Source organism: Varanus komodoensis, unplaced genomic scaffold (genome assembly GCF_004798865.1).
Source record: "Varanus komodoensis strain SLA01 unplaced genomic scaffold, ASM479886v1 scaffold57, whole genome shotgun sequence".
Lineage (NCBI taxonomy): Eukaryota > Metazoa > Chordata > Lepidosauria > Squamata > Varanidae > Varanus > Varanus komodoensis.
In genome coordinates, this window is record NW_025336182.1 from 327,106 (window position 1) to 348,234 (window position 21,129).

At 50.1% G+C, this 21,129-nt stretch overlaps 1 protein-coding gene across 1 annotated transcript; it reads left to right on the forward strand.

Moving 5' to 3' along the window:
* Positions 1-16,028: 16,028 nt before the first annotated feature.
* On the forward strand, positions 16,029-18,803 carry BCAN (brevican). Its single transcript, XM_044449040.1, has 3 exons — positions 16,029-16,110; positions 16,512-16,904; positions 18,625-18,803. The coding sequence occupies exons 1-3, from the start codon at positions 16,029-16,031 to the stop codon at positions 18,801-18,803; spliced, it is 654 nt and encodes a 217-aa protein (XP_044304975.1).
* The last annotated feature ends 2,326 nt before the right edge of the window (positions 18,804-21,129 follow it).

Below are 21,129 nucleotides of genomic sequence, written 5' to 3' on the forward strand. Positions count from 1 at the left end.
TCCATCTAGCCGAGTGCCGGGCAGGTTTCTTCTGGAAGCTCCCATGCAGGCACAGGTGCTCCACTGCCCTTGTGGTCAGAGTGTCTGCAGCATACAGAGAACCAGGGCATTTCATTCTCGTGTGTGTCAATCTGCCCAATAAAATGGGTGGGATTTAAAAGTTTTTGCTTTAAAGAATAACTTCTGCCCTATGTATAAATTAAACTTCCAGGTGACTCTTGAGGCAACCATGTGAAATACCACTTTGATAAGCTAGTTATTCTTCTGACACAAGCAACAACAGACTATTGTCAAAGCTTATCCCCCTGGAAGAAGCTTGATAGAGATCCTTGTTCAACATGCCAAGCCCACCAGGAATGTTGAAGAAAGGTTCAGAGAAGTTGCTTCAGACAGTTATCGATGCGGCCCTGCTCTGCACAAAAGGAGTCAAGCGTTTGCTCGGCACCCACTGTGTCCTGGGAACAACCCAGTGGGCAGCTTGGACAGGGAGGGGGTGAACAGCCCAAAGCCACCCAGGAGTTTCATGGCAGGGTGAATATTTGAATCCAGGCCTAGCAGAGAAATCCTGCACCTATTGTCACCGTTTGCCTTGGAGTTTACACATTCATACTTACATGTCGCTTCAAAGTCCCAGTCAGGCACTCTTGCCAATATATGGCACTCTCATTTCCTGCAAAATCCGGTTTGAGAGCCAAAGGAAGGGGAATGCAGCTGATGCTGGTGCTAAAATGCAGCATGATTTATTTCTGCCAAATTGCCTATAGAACTGCAGAAACGACTGTGCAGCAGCCAAGAGGCAGCATGGAGAATGGTGGCAGGTTCCCACAGAGCATGGGAGGAAGGGGTGGTGTACCCACTTTGCATGCAGAAAGTTTATTTATTTATTTATTAAAACATTTTTATGCCACCCCATTCGCCGAAGCCTCGGGGCGGCTTACAACAATAAATAAAACTACATAAATTAAAATATACATATAAAATAGTAATAATAATTTAAAATCCAATATACACACAAAAGTTCCCGGTTTGCTCCTCAGCAGCCTCTCCAGGTGGCAGTAGGAAAGAATCCTGCCAGGAAGCCCTGGAAGGAGAGCTGCTGCCACCAGTCCAGACTGGTGGGCTAGGCAGACCAAGACTGGCATGAGGTTAGTTCCAGGTAAGCCTCCATGGGAAGAGCATTCCATAATCAGGGGCCATCACAGAGAAGGCTGTTTTCCTCGCCAGCAGCCAAGTCTCCCTCAGCGATGGCATTAAATGAAGGTCTCAGAAGTTCAGCATAACATCCAGGTAAATTTAGGTCAGGAGAGGCACTCCAACAGGTACTCCAGTATATAAGGCTCTATAGATTTAAACTATATAAGACTTTATAGATTAAAACCACACCTTGAACGGAGCTCAGAAGGCAACCAATGCAGAATGTTTGGACCTTCTGGACCCAGTTATTAGTTGGGCTACCAAGTTTTGCATAACCTACAGCTTCTAAACAGTTTTCAAGGTAATCCTACATAGAACCCTGGGAGGTGCTGGGCTCTACCACAGACTGGAGGCATTCAGGATGCAGCTGGACAGCCATCAGAGAGGGCTGGTTTGACTTGGAGTCCTACACTGAGCAGGGGTTGGACAGTCTGGCCCCGTCCAACACAACTATTCTAGGATTCTATGAATGCATTGCAGTAGTCTGTCTTAGAGGTTATCAGACCATAAGTTACTAAAACCAGGCTATCCCAGTCCAGATAGAGGTATAACTAGGCTACCAGCCAAAGCTGCTAGAAAGTACTACATGCCATTGAGGCCACCTGAGCCTCAAATGGCTATGATGGTTCCAGGCCATGGAACTGCTCCTTCAATTGACCTGCAAGCCCACCCAGAACAGATCAAACACTCTCCATCCGGTCAGGGGAACTAACAATATATCCTGACTGAGTTCAGTCCAGTCCATGGTTGCAGACAGAAGCGGGTTTAGCACATCCACAGCCTCACCTGCTGAAGAAGAAAAGAAGCAATAAAGCAGTGTGTCATGAGTACACTGAAAAGAACGCACTTCAGAACTGTGGATGGCTCCATTCAACAGTTTCATATAGATGTTGGATGACATAAGAGACAACAGTCCCTTGAGGAACTCCATGCTGGTGAATCCACTGGGCCAGTCATGCTCAAAGGACCATCCCCTGGAACTGGCCATCCAAGTAGAAGCAAAGCCACTGCAATGCAGCTTTCCCCAGTCCCACCTCCTCCTCCTCCTTCCCTACTGACCCTTCCTCCCACCTCAGAAGCATAGAAGCATAGCGAGCCAGAAGGGACCTCCTAGGCTATCTAATCTGACCCCTGGCTCCAGCCAGCTCTGCTCATGTAATCCTCAACACGTGGTAGTCCAATCTTCCCCTGAACACCCTCCCCGATGGGGCTCCCACCAACTTCCATGGAAGCCCATTCCATATCTGAGGGGTTCTAACCATCAGGAAGTACTTCCTGACATCCAACCTGAAACCAGGTTCCTTGAGCTTTGCCCCACTGGAATGAGTGCTGCCTTCAACCACAGGGGAAAACAGGTCACGGCCCTCTACCATGTGACACCCCCTCAAATATAGTAAGTCACTATAAGATCCCTTCTGAGCATGCTCTTCTCCAGGCTGAAAAGACCCAGTTCCCTCAATCTCTCGTCACAAGTCATCCCTCCCAGCTCAGCTACCATTTTTGTGACCATGCGCTGAACTGATTCTCCCCTTGCTGTATCTCTCCTATAATGTGGAGTCCAGAACTGGATGCAGCATTCCAGTTGTGGGTGCACCAGATTCATATAGTGTGCTAGCAACACCTCCCTGGATCTGGAAGCCACACTTCTGGCTATACATCCAAGAGTGGCGTTTGCCTTCTTAACAGAATCAGTCCCAGAACTGAGCTCTGCTCATCACTGGATGTCATCCTGATTATTCCCTGATAATCACTCTGATAGTCACTCTCTGCTTGTGATCTGCCAGCCATGCCCTAATCCATTGCATCGATCTATCCCAAAGAGTATCCATTTCCCAAGCAGGATATCATGTGGCCCTTTGTCAAAAGCCTTGCTGAAATCCAGGTAAACCACATCCACTGTGTCCCCTCCATCCAGCCACCTTGATACCTTGTCATAGAATTCCACAAGGTTCATCTGGCAGAACCTGTTTTTGCAGAACCCATGCTGCGTGGCTGCCAACCTCCCTTCCCTATCCAAGGTTTCTAGAGCTTTCCTTATTATGAGCTTTTCCATTGCCTTTCCCAGGATGGACGCAGAGGCTAAGTGGCCTGTAGTTCCCCATATCTCCTTGGCTAACATCGACTTTATGATGAATCAGAGAGAAGGTTTCTAGACTTATACTATCCCTGCACGAGCTTAATATACAGACACTAGTAGGCAGTCATGGTTAACCCCCACATATTAACCTGCTGGTGAAGACACAGGGATAGGCTAGCCGTCCTCTGCTTCCAGTTGGCAAATCTTCATACCCATGTTGATGCTGCAAGGGTTTAGCTTCATGACTTTTCCAATCCTGGAACGCCCTCTCTCTTTTTTCACACACATGCTGTGCTCTCTTGCCTTTCCCTTGTGCAGCTTTTTCTCTCACTTGGCATCAGTATCAATTTCTCTGCAAATAGCCTTCTGCAGTTCAGTTGTATGTGCCTGGGCTGGTCAGCAGATGCAGGGCTGCAGGGACAGTGTCAATGTGCAGGTCGCTCTGGGTGAGGCTTGTGCCACATCACCTCTTCCAGTATTGCTGTTTGATGCCCTCTTCCCCATTTGTCCCAGAAACAACTTTTTTTCTTTTTTTTAGCTTCCCTTGTCCCTGTTCGTATTTTGCTCCCATTTTCACCTTTGAGGGGGTACCTTATTAGCATTTTCTTATCCTGAGGTGCTAGCACTCGTATCCTTGATAGCAGCCCTCCCCAGCTTGGCATCCTCCTGCTGGCTTGGGATGCTTGGAACGGTTGCCCAATGCATGTGTAGTGCTCCAGGATAGAGAGGGCAGCTTTACCGAACTCTCTCCTGTAATGCATGTTATTTCCATGACAAGAAAAGAAACTATGCAGGTCATATCTCTGCAGACACAAGATTCAATTTTAGAAGCCAAACCTGTGTGGTGATGGGCTGCTTCTTGTGGCTACTGGGCAGAATGTTGTCTCTATCAGCACAGGGGAAGAGGCACTGCACAGAGATCCGCAGAGAACACTGAGGTTTCCATGACATTGTTATCCAAGACTGTCCTAATCCTCTGAGCCTGGACAACGACAGAATGAATGGATGGTCACACAGGCAGTGCCTTCTCCTCACACTACAGAGGAGGCTGTGGCCAAAGCCCTTGGGCTGGAGGGGGGTTACGCCTGTTCTGACTAGGGAGATGTTGGGGGGGTGCGATTTCAGGAGAGACAAAAGGTTACGGCTGCTTTCCAAATCCCATGATTTTGGGTCACTGCTTCCTAAGCAGTGTCTCCATTTAAGTAAGTTTGGAAGAAACTGTTGATGGCAAGAAGAGCCAAGGATGTCTTCAGTACAGATCTATGATCTGTCTACAAAAGAAAATCTATGACCTTCCTGACAACGGGAAGTACAAGCTGAAGGAGCAAGATGGCAGCTCAAAACTGAGAGGCAAATGGTCAAGGATCATCTAATTCAGCTGAATGAGCTCAAATCTCCAGGGCCCAGCAAACTGCCTAAGTCATAAAGGAGCTAGTGGAAGAATTCTCAGAACCACTGTCTATTATCTTTGAGAAATTGTGGAGGACAGGAGAAGTGCCAGATGACTGGAGAAGGGCTCATGTTGCCCCTATTTTCAAGAAAGGAAGAAGAGAAGAACCCAGAAACTATAGACCAGTCAGTTTGACATGGAAAATTTGAACATTGAAATTGTTGCAGTGCACATTTGCCTCCACCCCAGTGTGCCGTCAAGGCTCCTGTTCAGACCCCAGTGAAACACTTGGAGGCTGAGGGCTGGCTGGGACATGGACACAGTGTGTGCAAGATGGGGATGGACACAGCCCTACTTCCCTTGCCACAGACCCCCTGACTGCCCAGAATGAGCTTTTAAAGGGGACAGGACCTCCTCCAAGCCGAGGCACATTCTCTCAAAAGTCTGTCTCACTGATTTCAGGAGTGACTCTCACATAAATGTTCATGAGGCTGCAGCTTTGACTGGATCGGAGCCCAGGAGTGCTTGTGGCTATTTTGAGAATTTTGCCCAGGCATTGCCTTTGGAAATGGAAAAACCTGAAAATCAGCAAGAGCAGCCATTTGGATCTATTTTCTTCTTTTTAAACAGCTGCTGTTTCTAGTTCTTATGGCCACACTCAGTGAAGTTCAGTACTCTGCAGATAAGGCCCCCGAAATGTCCTGTTTTTCAAATAACCTCCAGCAAGTAGAGAAGAAGGGTCCCCCTCCCTTGACCATCTGTCCTTCCTTTAAGCCTCTGGGGTCACAATGTGAACTAGACACACTTACAGAAGCGGGCATGGCAAGTTCCCGGGGAAAGATGCAGAGCAAGCTATGTAGAAACACGGGTGATGGGCTGCCAGGGCAATGGAGCGCTTGCAGGTGTGCAGCCAGGGGGACTGATGCCGTTTGCCTTAGCCCGGCAAGATGAGGCCTTCCTCCTGGTGCTCCTGTGCCCAACACCTTCAACAGGCCCTTGCAGAGGGCAACATCGGGGCCCCCAGTTTCACTCTGATGAGCCTTGTGTGTGTCTGCCAGGTGGCAGCACAACAGAGAGGGGCGCACGTAGCTGAAGGGGGAGGAACAGAGGCCTTTGCCCCCATCTGTGTTCCTCACAAGCTGAAAATGTCTCCAGGCACCTGTCCAGTTTTGCTTGTCTCTTGGCCTGGACCAGCCCAGCCATTCCATTCAGGTTCTATGAAAGAGCTCCGCAACCCTCGGGGATGCCGTGCCGGCTTGGCAAAAGCAGGAAGGGGCAGGAAGTGCATGACGCTGACTGGCAGGTGGAGAAATGTGGCATCCAGGCTGCCAGGAGATGTCTGGCAGCGGCACCTTGGGCCATTCCCCGTTCGCTGGGATGCCATCCAGAGAGCCACATGCCCCTTTTATGGCCACAGACAAAAGGGGGTTGCCTAGATCTACCTTTTTAGGCAGTACCAAGTTCTTCTTGTCTCCATGTCATTTCCTGGGCTTTTCTGGGTCTCTCTCCTGCTCTGCTTCATCCCTGTTCCTCCGAGCCAGCCCAGGAACGTTCTGTCTTGCCTCTGCCAGGTACACCGATTTATAAGTTCAGCGCTTTGTTACGATGAATGCACAGTGGAGGCTCAGGAAGTATGGATCCTCACTGGTTTTCTTTTCCAGCCTGCCCACTTGTGGACTCTTGTGAGGAAACAGCTGATGAGATGGGAGATTTCTAGTTCTGATTTCTTTGACATTTTGATAGAAATGTTTAAACTGGCCTTGCGTAAGAAAAGACAGTGTATGAATAGGGATTGTTTGTTTATAATGTTAATATACTACTGTTCCACTAATGTCACCAAGGTGGTATATAACCATTCAAATAAAAATGATAAGCCATAAAACGTGGAAACAATAAGGTCATATTAAAATGATGCTGCAACAACGTCAGACCCGCTCTTCTCAGTTTGGAGGGCTGCGCTGAAGAGCGGTGCCTTACCTCTTTTCCAATGAGCAAAGAGAGCGGAAGCAACCGGAGCACTGGATGCAGGGATTCCTCCATTTGGGCACAATGCAGGGATGGTCCTTTCATGCAGGCCTGATCTGCTGCAGCCATGTCCTCGGAGGGGCCTGTCCTGCACATCTCTATGCCTGGACAAGTTCACAGCAGGATAGAGTCCTGCTGAGGGCCCTAAGCCATTCAATGCTTTCAGAGCTTTAAAGGTTCAGACAATACCTTGAACTGAACCTGAAAAACAATTGGCAAACAGCATGTTTCTTGCAATATATGGCGGTTATAATCAGCATATGTCCACCTCCCCTGCAGAGGTTATGTCAATAGCCAGTGGCCCAACCATAACAGTGGAGTCCCCCAACGGCAGCTGGAGAGGCCTTCCTCTGAAGGTCTTAAAAGCTGGGTACGTTCCTATGGGAAAAGGTAGCCTTTCAGGTAGCCTGGTCTCAAACGGTACTGGGATCTGGGGGCCACAGCCAGTTATTTGAATAGTGCTGGGAACAGACCAGTTGAGCTGCCGCAGCTGGGGAATCCTGTGCTCCCTGTCAACAGATTAGCCACAGCATCCTGGGCCAGCAGGATATCTGAGCATTTTCAAAACCAGCACCACAAGAAGCATGTCACAGCAGGCAGAGGTGGGTCACCCTGCTGCCTTCCAAAATAGAAAGGAATAAAGAAATGGGCAAAATGGTGCCCGGAGCAGCCGCTGTTTTCCAACATGGTTGCTCTGAATGCCATTGCCTGCCTTTTAAAATACAATTTGTTGTTGTGGAGGGGATGCGTCCACTGTGGGGGGCAGGAAGCAAGGTGATCCCCAGAGACCCCAAATTACCCACCCCTGCAGCAACCCAAGTGTGTGTCCCAGCGGCCTCACACCAGCCTCAGAAGGAAAGGAGGGTGTTCTGGTGACACCAAACCCCCAAGCTCTGGACAATCTCTTCCAGCAGTCCCATGTGCACATTAATTAGCATAGATGGAAGCCTGTATGTGGCTTTACATTTTATTTAAGTTTTGTTTTGCGAACTGCCCAAAGAGTGTCAGCTGATGGGCATTACAGAAAAGTACTAATCAATAAAAGAAACCCTAAGAGATGCCACATGTTGACGGTGTCAGCCAGGAATCCCCCAGCACCTTATCTGGAAATCACCCTGCAAGAAGGCCTGGTGGGGCCTCAGTGCTGTTTGAGACATGTGGATCATAAAGCTGGTTAATAGCCACAGACAAGTCCAGCAGAACCAGCAGGAGCACACGCTCCTTTCCAGGTTCCAGTACAGATCATTCACAAAGAGAACCAAAGAAGCCTCTGTCCCACAGCTGGGCCTGAGGCCAGACTGAAAAAGACTGAGATGATCCACCTAATCCAGAAATCCCCAGGGACGAAAAGCCACCCAGGGCTGATGTCAAAGGCAGGCAGGGTTGGGCATGGGTCCAGCAATGCACCCCCTTGGAGTTGCTCCCCCTTTCACTGTGGTGGCCGGCTCATCCCCCTACCTTGTGCTCAGAGTTCAGAGAGGTTCTTTTAATCAGAGGCCTTAGCACAGCCTTTTTAGCCAAGAAGGAATCAACCTGGCCACAACGAGGCAGTGTCTCCCCCATTCCACCAGCCTCCCTGCCCGGGCTGCTTTTACAAACCAGGAGAGGCAAGCGTCCAGCACGCAAATGGCACGCCTCACTTCTCCAAGGATCCTGGCCACATCCTTGGGCTGAGCAAATGGAAAAGTATCCATCATTACTGGAAAAGCCAAACTTGCATCCAGCAGACCTGTACAGCATCCAAGCTGGTGCTGATGTGGTCTGTTTTGTCATTCAAATTGATCTCAGCAGGGTCACCCACTTCATCTTCTCAAACTCAGAGCTTAAGAGGCTTTTGATCACCCCTCCCCCCACAAAAAACCAATTTCGATGGGATGATGCGGTGGTGCTAGTAAGCCACTCACTGCCATTGAGCAGGCTCCGAACTGAGCTTCAGCCTGCATTTGGTCAGGCTTATTCGACTGGGCTCAGAGTTTCTCCACCTGCAGCACCCACTGGAATGCCAAATCCAAGAGAGTTCCCTGGCGCAACTGTGGGGTGAAATGCTAATTAGGACAGGTCCATGGCTGCCATGGCAGGCACGAAATCGTCAGTAGCTCCCGACAGGGGGATCCCAGAATGCGCGTGGAGATCCTCCAGCATAAGAAGCCCAGGGCAACCCAGCACCAGGGCCCTGGCTCGCATGGGAAGGCACTGTTGGCACCGATGGAGGAGGCCCTGCCCTACCGTGCCTGGCATGCACTCCACGTCTAGGCAGACCGTGTCCCCTCAGGATGGCAGGCCCTGGCCTGAGACAGCCGCTCCCCCAGCGGCCTCATCTGCGCCTCAGAAGGTGAGGGTGGTGGAGCCAGGGTGGCCGCAGCCCCAGTCGCTGACAAAGCATTTCCCATTTCAGAGGTGGGGAAGTGAAGTGGCCCGATTCCAAAGCAGGCCCCACACGCGATGGGCCCCAGTGGCTTTGCCTGCAGCTGCCATCGTCTTAAGCACCAGCCTGCCTGCCGAGGCTGACAGGAGCTTTAGAGCAAAACAGCTGGGAGGCCACAACAAGCTCCCCACCCCTGAATTCTGCCCCAGTATTGCCAGCAGTGACTGGCAGGGTTGCATTTATATAATGAATATAATAAATAAAACGTTTATAACAAATAGCCCACTGCCACCAGTGGCATCTGTATATGCTTCACTCCTCCAAGGCGTCCAAAGGGGTGTACATTTGAGTGCCCCTCCTCGTTCATCCTCACAACGAGTAGGTCAGGCCGAGAGTCCATGACTGGCCCTGTGCATGTCATGGCTCAGTAGAGACTAGAACGGCGATCTCCTGCCCTGCTCCAGCCACCAGGCACACGGTCCTTCCGTTTTTTCCTTGGCATGTGACTTTGTGCACGGGAAGCAGCACCCCTTACCCTGAGCAACAGCCCCCTGGGGACCTTTGGGACATGCACAGGGCTGGCACAGGAGGCCAAGCTGGCCTGTCCCCACTGGCCCCTTTGCCAGGCTCCATGCCTTGCTCTGGGGACGGGCCGCCCTCATGATGCCGGGCCTTCCATGCAACAGGGCACGGTGGGGGGGAGCAGTTGCGCCCCCAGGCAGGGCAGCAAAAGCTGCTTCCTATTTCCTGCAATTGCATGTGAACAGCCTTTCCAGCAGCTCTGCAGAAGAAGGGCCCTTCCTCAGAGTTTGGCACGAGCATCCCAGGGAGGGGCTCCCTGCTGGCCATGCAGCTGCAGTGACCAGTCCTCTGAGGAGTAGTCAGGCTTGTGGCCATGGCAGGACTGTAGCAAGCCTCTTAGATCCCTCCGCAGTGGGTGGCCAGGGGGCCAGTGGGTCCCAGCATGGCAGTGAATGGGGAGCAGGGGCTGGTGGCCGACAGTGGAGAGAAGGGAGAAGCACAAGCTGTCCTCTGGGGGAGGCGGGAGGCTGGAGAGAGGGACCGCTGCCTCTCTCAGTCGGCTTTTGGAGCCAGGAGGGCCCCTCTGGCCTGCCGTGGCCACTGCTTGGGTCCACCTCAGCATCTCTTGAACTTGCACCTCTGAGTAGGACCAAGACAGATGCAGACAGACACCAAAGCACCACACAAGGCAGGGCAGGGCTTCCACTCCATGCAGCTGGTGCAGTATGGGCTGTTTGTACAGCGGTGGTGCTATTTCATTACCCAGGTCACCTTGCTGGCTTCCAACTCATGGGAGGATAAGGTAGCATCAGAAGGATTTGGGCAGCATGGCCCTTTCAGTGCCGTGGGAAGATGCTGGCGAAGTGCTCTCTGGCACAAAAGGGGCTGAAGAGGCATGCTTCTGCTTCCCCTCCTGGCATGTGCAGGCGCGCAGCTGCGCACCCGCCCCGCTGCAGGAAAGCAAGGGCACGGCTGCCTTGCTGGAAGAGGCTGCCTTGCACTGCCGCCAGGGCTTGGAAACAATGCTGCTGACTCACCCTGCAGCTGGGGAAGCACCTTCTCCCTCTCTCTCCCTGCTCTCTCGCTCTGTGTGTGCGTGTGCGTGCGTGCGTGTGCGCACGCGCGTTGAAAAAACATGCTTTTTTCCCAGCATATTGAAAGAGCACCTTTGTGAGCTCCATTTAACTGACTGACCCTTACAAAGGGTAATGATCTTGAATGGGGAAGGAATAGGAAGTCTCTTTCTTTCTCACACACACACACTGCTCTTTCGGGGTGCTCCTTGGGTCTCACAAATATAATCCAATTTATGATGATGATGATGAAGGAATGGCAGCCTTGCACATCAGAACTTAGGGTAACTTAAGAAGCCAACAAAGATTAATCTGGACAGTACAACAGGCTTTCTCAACACCTTGAAATGAAAGCCACGTCTGTTCAGTTTCTTTGAACAGAAAGGCTGATTTTAAACTCCCTAGCATACAAATCGCCACCCGGCATCACCACTACCAAAGCACAAAAACCCCCAAAGAATGTATAGCTTTAATTAGGCCCTTTCCTGTGCTTCCTACCTGAGGACTTGATCTGCTGATCCCTGTTTTTTCCCTGGAACATTCCAGCCTCCAGGGGCCAGTGTTGGAAGGGCCAGCCTTTGTTTGCCGAAGGTAGAGCCTCAGCCTCACCTGCAAAGGTCCTCTGGGACCCAGTCCCCAGCAGCACCTTCAGGTAGGACTGGGAAAGGCCCCTCTGCCTTTGGGACCCTGCGGAGGCATTGAGCAAGCAGAGAGCTGGGAGGACAGAGGGTGTGACTTCCTTGTAGCTGCTCTGCATGCTTTTAGTCCTTGTGTAAGTTTGGAATTAGATGTACCCTACAAGACTTTTTGTGAAGTGTCTGAGAAGAGTTGACCGATTAGCTAAGAACTCTGCTGTGCAGTATTTTATAAGAGTGAAAATTAGGCCCATTTCACTGGAGCTGGGCTGGCATCTTTCAAACCTGGCCTGTGGGCACCTTAATTACAAAGAATGCTGGTTAGAATGCTTCAGTTAAGATGATGCTTCCAAAATTCATCTCATTTGAAGTCCTCTCTGGATTTTAGAGGAGCTCCGAATTGTGTCTGAAATGACAACACAGCTCTTGAACTCCTCCTCCTCCCATTTCTGAGTTCTGAGCACTGGGTCTCCCCAGTTTGTGGCTGCTTTCAGAGTATTCTACACCTACATTCTTAAGACATTCAGGCACTTATGCCTCATCTGCTGGACCTGTTTTTCCAGGAAAAGGAATAAAAAGTCTCCTTATGGAGAGAATATTCAGTAATCATCCGAGTTTAGAGGTGCCATTATTGTGACATATGGGAATTGAGTACCTCTTTGGCTGTAGTCCAGTGGCCTTTCAGAGTGGTCAGTTCCTGTCTCAGATTCTATGATTCTTTCCCTGCCAGAGTGCTGTCATTGTGAAAGGGGGCAGGGGGCATGGGGTGGGAGAGCAGGAAAGGGGCTCTGCACAGACAGTGCCCAGGTCCCTCTTGGCCACCTGCCATGCCCCTGACAAGGGGAAAGAAGGGGCCTGGCTCAGGAGCCAGCATAGCAGTGCGCACTCCCACAGCAAGAGTGAGACCAACTTGCTTCCTCCTGGGGCTTCGTGTTAGTAACAATTGTCCCAGTGCCGCAGAGCAGCCCGTCATCCTGTGCTGCTGAGGGAAGAGTGGCGTGCGCAGCTGGGCTGCTGCAGGGCCACGCCAAACCTCTGGCCCTGACCCAAAATGCCCGGACGCCCAGCCACACGTGAGATCCGTGTGGAAACGCCTCCAGGCGCAGACCTGCAGGCCCACAGCTCCCCGGATCCGTGACACAGAGTCCTCCAGCAATGACCAGGCAGCCCATGCACACAGGGGGCTGCGGCCTGGGCTTCCTGCCTCCAGGAGGTTAGCAGCCCTACACTTCCCCGAGGCAATGAAACTGCAGTTCTAAAAGTGAGGGGGGTGGGGAATGAGGTGGCCTTCAGCCGCCGGCAGCAGCAGGCACCTTTCCCAGCCTGTGGCTCCTTGCGTCTGGCACTAAGGAAGTGCCTGAGAACCTGTTCCAGTGCTTTGCTGGGAAGAAAGTGGATGCTCGGGGCGGGGAAGTGGGGCCCACTTGTGCTGAATGCCCCTGGAAAGGGGCTGCCCTCGCCAGAGCGTCCTCAGAGAATAAATCTTCACAAGGCAAAGAGAACAAAAGGGACCGTTTGGCACTGGGTAAGGAGTGGAGGACTTGGAGCCTGAACGGAATCTTAACGATTCCTCTGAGGCAGCTCTGAGGGACGCTCAGGGCAAAACGGGCCACTGCTGCCGTGGCGGCGGCGGCGGCCCTCAGGAGCCACTGGGAGCAAATGAGGCTTTGCTAAATATGCAAGATTAAAAGGCTCTGTAGAACCACAGAGTCGAAACTGGGCCAGTCTTTATTAGGGGTTTCCTCAGAGTTTCCATTAGAATTCGTTTTGCTGAGGTCTGCATTGCATAGCCCATATGCAGAGTTTTTCTACTTTCTTTCTTCTCACAGTCCCCAGAAGAGCAACTGAAAGGAGGGTGAGGAGACGGATGGAGCTGCGGTTTTTACCCTTCCACCTCCCTCCTGAAGGGGTGGAGGCACAGCAGCCGCCAGGCCCCCAGCTTCATCCCTTGCATACAGCAAGTGCTCTTGTCCACCTCAGAGGCTGAGGTGTTTATGAGAGGCTGTCGGGATGAATCCATTTTTTATTTTATTATTTCATAAAAGTGGAGCTTAGATAGCATGGCTAGTGTAAACTTGTGAGGCAGAGTGGGTGCCTGGTGGGCCTTTGGATGCCTCGGTCGCCAGCCACCGTGGGCTCCCATGCTGCTCTGAGCCGCTGGGAGCTGCAGGCCCACAAGCCGCCCAGCCCTCCTTTTGAGCCCTTTCTGTGCCACCCGTTCAGCTCTTCCCATGGACTTCTCCTCCTTTGCTCCCCACACCCTGCCCCCTCAGCCCCCAAAGCCCCCCCCAACCCCCAGGCACCAGAGCCTGCCACCAGCATGACTGGCGGTGCCAGGCTGTGAGGCCGGTGTGGAGCGGTGGGGCAGCAGCTGCCCTTCCAGCCCCCACAGCTGCCCTGCCTTTTGGCAGTCAGAGTGGCTACTGCAGAGGAAGCCCAGCGAGACGGAGCGGTTTCAGCCTGCCTGTGCTTTTGGGGGCAGCTTTGTGTGTGTGTGGCAGAGGCAGGCATGCGGGGGGCACTGAATGCTGAATGTGCTGCTGTACCCTTTAAGGCCACTAAGATGGTGGGCTGGCCAGGAACGCCCGAGGTCCAGGATGCCTGAGGATGCACGGCCACCCCACCAGTGAGGCACCCTCCTTGCTGCAGGCGGGAGGCAGTTCGCCTCTGAGGAAAAGACTGGGCTGCCTTGACTTTTGCTTTGTGTTTGGATTTTTAAAGCAGCACCAGCAGGTGGGGCAAAGAGAGAGGGAGGCCACTTGGGAATGGAAAAAACGTTGACTTCAGAGGGTGCCTGGATTCTGAGGGATGAAAGAAAGAGGCGGGGAGGGGTAAAAATGCAAGTGAAAGCTGAGCTGCGAGTGTGAAGCCCCCGCAGAGCTTGCATCCCTGAACTGCACCTTGGAGCAGCAGTCAGTCTCCATCTGTCCGGTTTTGTTGGTTTGTTTGGTTGTTGCATTTCTTGAAGCATTCTGCACTTCGGGCTGGAAAATATCTTAGTTATTTCTAGATCTTTTTGCACATGAAAGGGATAGCTCTGAAGTAAAAAGGGATTAATGGATTTTAATTATGCATGGGGATGTTTTGTGGTGTTTGTTATAAGAATATAAGAAAAGCTTGGAACTGCAGCAGATCCGGTTTCTCACAGCGGCCAGTCAGAAGGCGTTGGGGAGTCCAGAAGCAGTCCTGGAGGGCAAATCACTGCCCATGACCCCTTTCTGGCAATAACATACCAAGGTAGTGAGGGGTGTGATTTGGGCCCCTTAGGCCCTAAGGGGTTTCTGCAAAGTTTAAGGAGCAAACATCCCTCTGGGAAGGATCTTAGCTCCAGCTACACGCACTAAGTTCTGTGGAGGTCTGACCAAAGCAGAACAGAGACTTGACCATGCATTATTTTCCACATTCTTATCCACATTATTTCTCTCTGTTGCTGCTCCCTAGAACTGTGTTAGCCACCCGGCAGTGCTCAGTTTGAGTCTGGTCTGTGGTCTACCCGCTCCCCTATTTCATCTTTTTCAGGCCTGGCTATCCAGCCAATGCCCCATCCTGCCTTTGTGTAGCAATTGATAATTCCTACTGAAACACAGAACCTTGCCTTTTTCTCTTTTGAAATGTATGTTTTTTCTTTTGGCTCAGCTCTCCATCCTGTGAAGATCATCTCAAATGTTCCCTCAGTCTTCTAAGATATGAACTACTTTAATCTGTATTTGACAAACATCTCCTTTATTCTCTTGTCTAAACCAAGGTGTCATATTAGCAGAGGATGATGGAAGTTATAGTCCAGCAAATCCAGAGGTCAACAGGTTGTGAAAGTCTTACAACAAGACTTTGGCTGCTGGGTCGGCTTTGTCTGGCTAGTCCCTTTGTCTGATCTCTCCATATGCCAGGCCTCCTGTTGGGCCGTCCTTCTTTGCTGATGACACCGGATGATGTCATGGACCAGGGCGGCTTCATTTGTGCCCGAGAAACTCCCCTGCTCCAACCATACGTCTTGGTTATTCCCTGGGACTGCCACCTGTCATCGCAGTGTCTGGGGACGGCCCACTTTCCCCAGACCCCTCCCACACCTCCTCTTCCTCTCCTGACGCTCCTTCTGAAGACCCACTAGCAGCCCTGGGGAATGGGCAGTCAAAGCAGCCACCTTTCTCACTGCCAACAGGTGGGACGATCTGCAGCAGGCCTCAGAAAGGTCAACTTGCTTTCCAGTTTGGCTTCTTTGTGGGATTCAAAGTCATTGCAGGGCCATGCAAGCAGACTTTGAATGCACAGGAGGTTCACAGGGGAGGCAGCCTGCCTTCAGATTCTTTGGCCCCCAACCATTTAGGGCCCCAGCTTCAAAAACACACTGGAAGCCAAGACTGCATCTTCAGCAGAGGCGTGCTGTGACTAGACCAGCTTGCCCATTGTTTTGTTTTCCCCAGATGGAGTTCATGTGAAACTGACATTGTATTTCATCAAACTGATTTGTTTTCTTTGGGATCAAAATGGTAGTCATGTCATGAGCCGAGCCCACTGGAGCTGGGGGTCAGACTAGATGGCCTGGGAGACCCCTTTGACTCACTCTTTTTCTATGTTTCTAAAATATTTTTGGGAAATAAAATGTTCAGTGGAACAAGGTCAATGTTTACATTGCTTCGTTTTCCTCCTTCAGGATGCTTGGAAGCATGTTGCACCTGAATGTTGTTGGGATTTTGCTTTCTCTGCCTAACTGCTTTTGTATTTCCTCCTCTTCCTAACAGGAACCACAATGGCCTTCTTTCTGTTGGCCTTGTCTGCCTTTACCCAGTTCGTTCCTCAGGAAGCGTTCCATTTCTCCAGGGAAAGCACAGGTAATTGGAGCGCTAGGCATGCCTGCATGATCAACAGACTTGGATGGTACCATTTGCCTGGTGCTGATGGAGGATGAGAGAGGATGACAGAGAAGTCTTGCACAGTTGAATGTTCCCCTAAGGAAAATACCCTGCTCCAGTCCATAGAACATGGCTTCCCAAGATTTTTCCAAAACAACCAACCATGGGAGTTCTGGGCTGGGTTTGCATGACATGACAACCTACCAACTATAACAGCCAGTGGTCATCTGAACCCTGCTGTTGTGTAGCATCCCCTGCTCTCTAAGAGGGGCAGCCTGGGGTTAAGGACAGAAAGTCAGGGACTCCTAGCCTAGGTCTGTCCTGTGTGAAATGTGTACTGCCTCTAACATGTAGTAGCTGTCATTGCTTCTCTCCACCAGATGACCTCAAAGCTCTGAAGGTCTCGATTGCCAAGTACCCTCCAGTCCGAGCCATGCTTGCTGGTAGCCTCACCATCCCCTGCCATGTTACCTACCTGCGTCCGCTGCCCATGTCTGGAACCTCTGGCCGTCTTGCTGTCCAGGGAGCACCCCGTGTGAAATGGACCTTCCTTACTGAGGGCAAAGAAGTGGAGATTCTGGTAGCTCAGGGCCAGAAGGTAAAGGTGAACGAAGGCTACCACGACCGGGTCTCCCTCCCCTTTTATCCTGACTCACCAACAGATGCCACCTTGGTCCTGAATGAACTGAGGTCCAATGACTCCGGGATCTACCGCTGTGATGTTCAGCATGGGATTGAAGATGGGCATGATCTGCTGGAGGTGAAGGTAAAAGGTAATATATACTCTGCTTACCTATTTTGTCTGTGTGGGGGGCAGGGGCTGGATTCAGGTCCCAACCCACCAGACATGATCTCAGCTGATGTTTGAAACCCAACACAAGGTGCTTGAGGAGTGCAGAGAGGCAGAATCTTTAATATGCTCTTTGATTACCCTTCTAGCTGTTTGTTTGTTTGTTTGTGTGTTTATGCGTGCATGCATGTGTGCATTTTTTCTGGCAAGGAAGCTTACACAATCCTCTTCCCTGTCTCCATTTTATTTTCACAACAACCTTATCAGGTAGGTTAGACTGAGAGTCTGTGATCGGCCCAAAGTCATCCAGGGAGCTCCATGACCAAGTGGGGACAAGAGCCTGGATTTTGCACTCTCATGCTGGCACTCCGCCCCTCAGTCGGGTCTCATTTCTGGATCTGAGTTTTGTTGTGGGGAACCTTTACAATCAACGGGGGGGTGGGGGGGAGGCTTCTGCAAAGAAAACATGAAATGTCTTCTGCTGCTTTTCTTGTGCAAGTTATCTGTCTCCACATACTATAGGGATTTTGCAAAGGGAAACCTAAGAGGGATTGGAAAGTTCATCTTTCCCCTGCAGCATCCTTTGCTGCCAAAGTCCACCAGCACGGGGATGTTCCGCTGGCCTGGAAGGGTTGCAGCTCTGAACATGTACTCCCTTTGTGAAACCAGATGTCCTAGCTTCCTGTGTATTTCTCAGCCCAATTCACAAGGCTGGTTTTAACTTTTAAGGCCTGAAACAATCAGGATTTGATTGCATTAGGGACTGCCTTCACCTATATGGGCTTGCACATACTCTGAGGTCTTGCTTGTGTCCTATGGTAAATGTGGTTAAGTCGAGGAGCACAAGTGGTAGGGATTCCAGTGGTGGCTCCAATTTATAGAATTCTCTTCTGGTTGATGTTTATTTGGACTTTTCAATTCAGGCCTTTGGGAGACCTTTAAAATGTATCTTTTAACCACTGCCTTTCTGTGTCACTCACTGCACTTTTTCTTCATGTCATGTCCCTGCGTGGCACCTACATGATCTGTGTCATGCGCCCTTGTTTCATTCAATTCATGTATTGTGCTTGGTGAGCCTTTGGTTCCAAAAAGCAGTGGAATGAATGAATGAATGAATTCATAGCATAACACAGCGATAAAGCATTCCCACAGCTGGAGGGGCCAAGGTGGGTTCATTTTGTCCAACCTCCTATTTCCCAAAAGTGGCCAACCAGATGGCTTCATGAGGCCTAGAAGCAAGATAGGATGACCATGACTCTACTTCATGATTTGCCCAAGCTGGTCATCCAGTGTAGGCTGCCTCTGAACATGGAGGTTCTGCTCCATGCCTAAAATTGGGAATGTTCCCATCAATAAATAAGTAGCCTCAGAACCTGTCTAATGGAGCTTCTACAGCAGCACTGAGGCAGAACAACTCATGCCAACACCATGCCAGCATCAGAGGCTCTTATACCAATGACTCCATGGAAGTGGTCCCTAGTTCTAAAGCAGGATAGCAACTGTTTCAGAGTCTACACTCAGTCCAGCCCTGCAAAGCCTGGACAAAAGAAGCCATGACGGATGAAGAGGAAGGAGTGTGCTTGCGGAGGACTCTCCATCTTCCTGCCTCAAATCCAGAGTGTTTGGCTAATCTCACACTGGACATTTCACACTTGATAGATGTGAACAAAGCTGTTATAGCAACTGTCTCCTCCACCTTGTAGGAGTCGTATTTCTTTACCGAGAAGGCTCAGCCCGCTATGCTTACACCTTTGCCAAGGCCCAGGAGTCTTGTGCCAGGATAGACGCTGAGATTGCCACGCCGGAGCAACTGTACGCAGCCTACCTCAGCGGCTACGAGCAGTGTGATGCCGGCTGGATTGCTGATCAGACAGTCAGGTAGGTGAGGTGTTGAAGTTTCTCCACCTGTGCAACATGGACGGAATGTTTCTCACTTTCCACGAGATGTTTTCTATTGTTTAAAAATGCCTTTTGCTATTGATGCTATTGATGTTTCAAAATATGCTACCAAAAATATAAACACAACATTGAAACCATCTGTAAATGTGCATTACAGATCTTCCCCTAATAAAATATTTCAGTTCAACCACTTTTAAGAACTACCAAAAAAGGAGATATAGTGCACAGGAAAAAATTCTAAAACATTTCCCCAAAATGCTTCAATTGAATTAATTGGTGGTGGGTGTGCATGGGGGCACAAGTTCACCTCACTCTAAATTAAACTATTTTATGCCAAATCCCTCGATGTATCTTTTTGAATAAAGCACCTGGGGTCAGAGCACCGGAAGGACCGCTTCTTTTTGCTGAGTGGAGGAGGTCTAGAGTTAGGGATAGGGTCTAGGAGGAGGTCTCTTCATGGATCACAGCCTTGTCGTGGCGAAGGGGCTTGCATAGCTCAATGAAGCTATGAGCTATGCCGTGCAGGGCCCCACAATACAGACAGGTCACAGCAGAGAGCTCTGACAAAACGTGATCCACTGGAGAAGGAAATGGCAACCCACTCCAGTACCCTTGCCATGAAAACCCCATGGACAGTACCAAAAGGCAAAAAGATATGATGCCGGAAGATAAGCCGCTCAGGTCAGAAGGTGTCCAATATGCTACTGGGGAAGAGCAGAAGAGTACTAGTAGGGCCAGAAAGAGTGAAGCGACTGGGTCAAAGCCGAAAGGACACTCAGTTGCAGATGTATCTGGTGGTGAAAGGAAAGTCTGATGCTGTAAAGATCTATACTCCATAGGAACCTGGAATGCAAGATCCATGAATCAAGGCAAGCTGGATGTGGTCAAACAAGTGATGACAAGACTGAACATTGACATCTTAGGAATCAGTGAACTAAAATGGACAGGAATGGGTGAATTTAATTCAGATGACCATCAGGTATACTACTCCGGGAAAGAATCCCTCAGAAGACATGGAGAAGCCTTCATAGTCAATAAAAGAGTAGGAAAAGCAGTAATGGGATACAATCTCCAAAATGACAGAAGGATCTCAGTTCAAATCCAATGAAAACCATTCAACATCAAAATAGTCCAAGTCTATGCCACAACCAGTGGTGCTGAAGAGGCTGAAGTTGACTAGTTCTATGAAGGCCTACAACACCTTCTAGAATTAACACCAAAAAAGGATGTCCTTATCATCATGGGGGATTGGAATGCTAAAGGAGGAAGCCAAAAGATAACTGGAATAACAGGCAAGTTTGGCCTTGGGGTGTAAAATGAAGCAGGGCACAGGCTAGCAGAATTTTGTCAACAGAACACGATGGTCATAGCAAACACTCTTTTCCAACAACCCAAGAAACGGCTCTACACATGGACATCACCAGACGGTCAACACAGAAATCAGATTGACTATGTGCTCTGCAGACGAAGATGGAGAACCTCTATACTGTCAGTAAAAACAAGACCAGGAGCTGCCTGTGGCTGAGATCATGAGCTTCTTGTGGCAAAATTCAGGCTTAAATTGAAGAAAGTAGGGACAAGCACTAGGCCACTCAGGTATGACCTAAATCATATTCCTGATGAATATACAGTAGAGGTGACAAACAGATTTAAGGAATTAGATCTGATAGACAGAGTGCCTGAAGAACTATGGACATGATAAAGGACCAAAATGGCAGGGACCTAACAGAGGCAGAAGAGATTAAGAAGAGGTGGCAAGATTACACAGAAGAACTATACAAGAAAGAGCTGAATGTCCCTGATTCCCATGACGGGGTGGTCACTGACCTCGAGCCAGACATCCTGGAATGTGAAGTCAAATGGGCCTTAGGAAGGCTGAGCAACAACAAAGCTAGTGGCGGTGACAGTATTCCAGCTGAGCTATTCAAAATCCTAAAAGATGATGCAGTAAAAGTGCTACACTCAATATGCCAGCAAATTTGGAAAACTCAACAGTGACCACAGGAATGGAAAAGGTCAGTTTACATTCTGATCCCAAAGAAGGGCAATGCCAAAGAATGTTCAAACTACCGCACCATTGCACTTATTTCACATGCTAGCAAAGTGATGTTCAAAATCCTACTAGCTAGGCTTCAGCAGTATGTGGACTGAGAACTACCAGAAGTACAGGTAGGATTTCGAAGAGGGAGAGGAACTAGAGATCAAATTGCCAACATATGCTGGATCATGGAGAAAGCTAGGGAGTTCCAGAAAAACATCTACTTCTGCTTCATTGACTATGCTAAAGCCTTTGATTCTGTGGATCACAA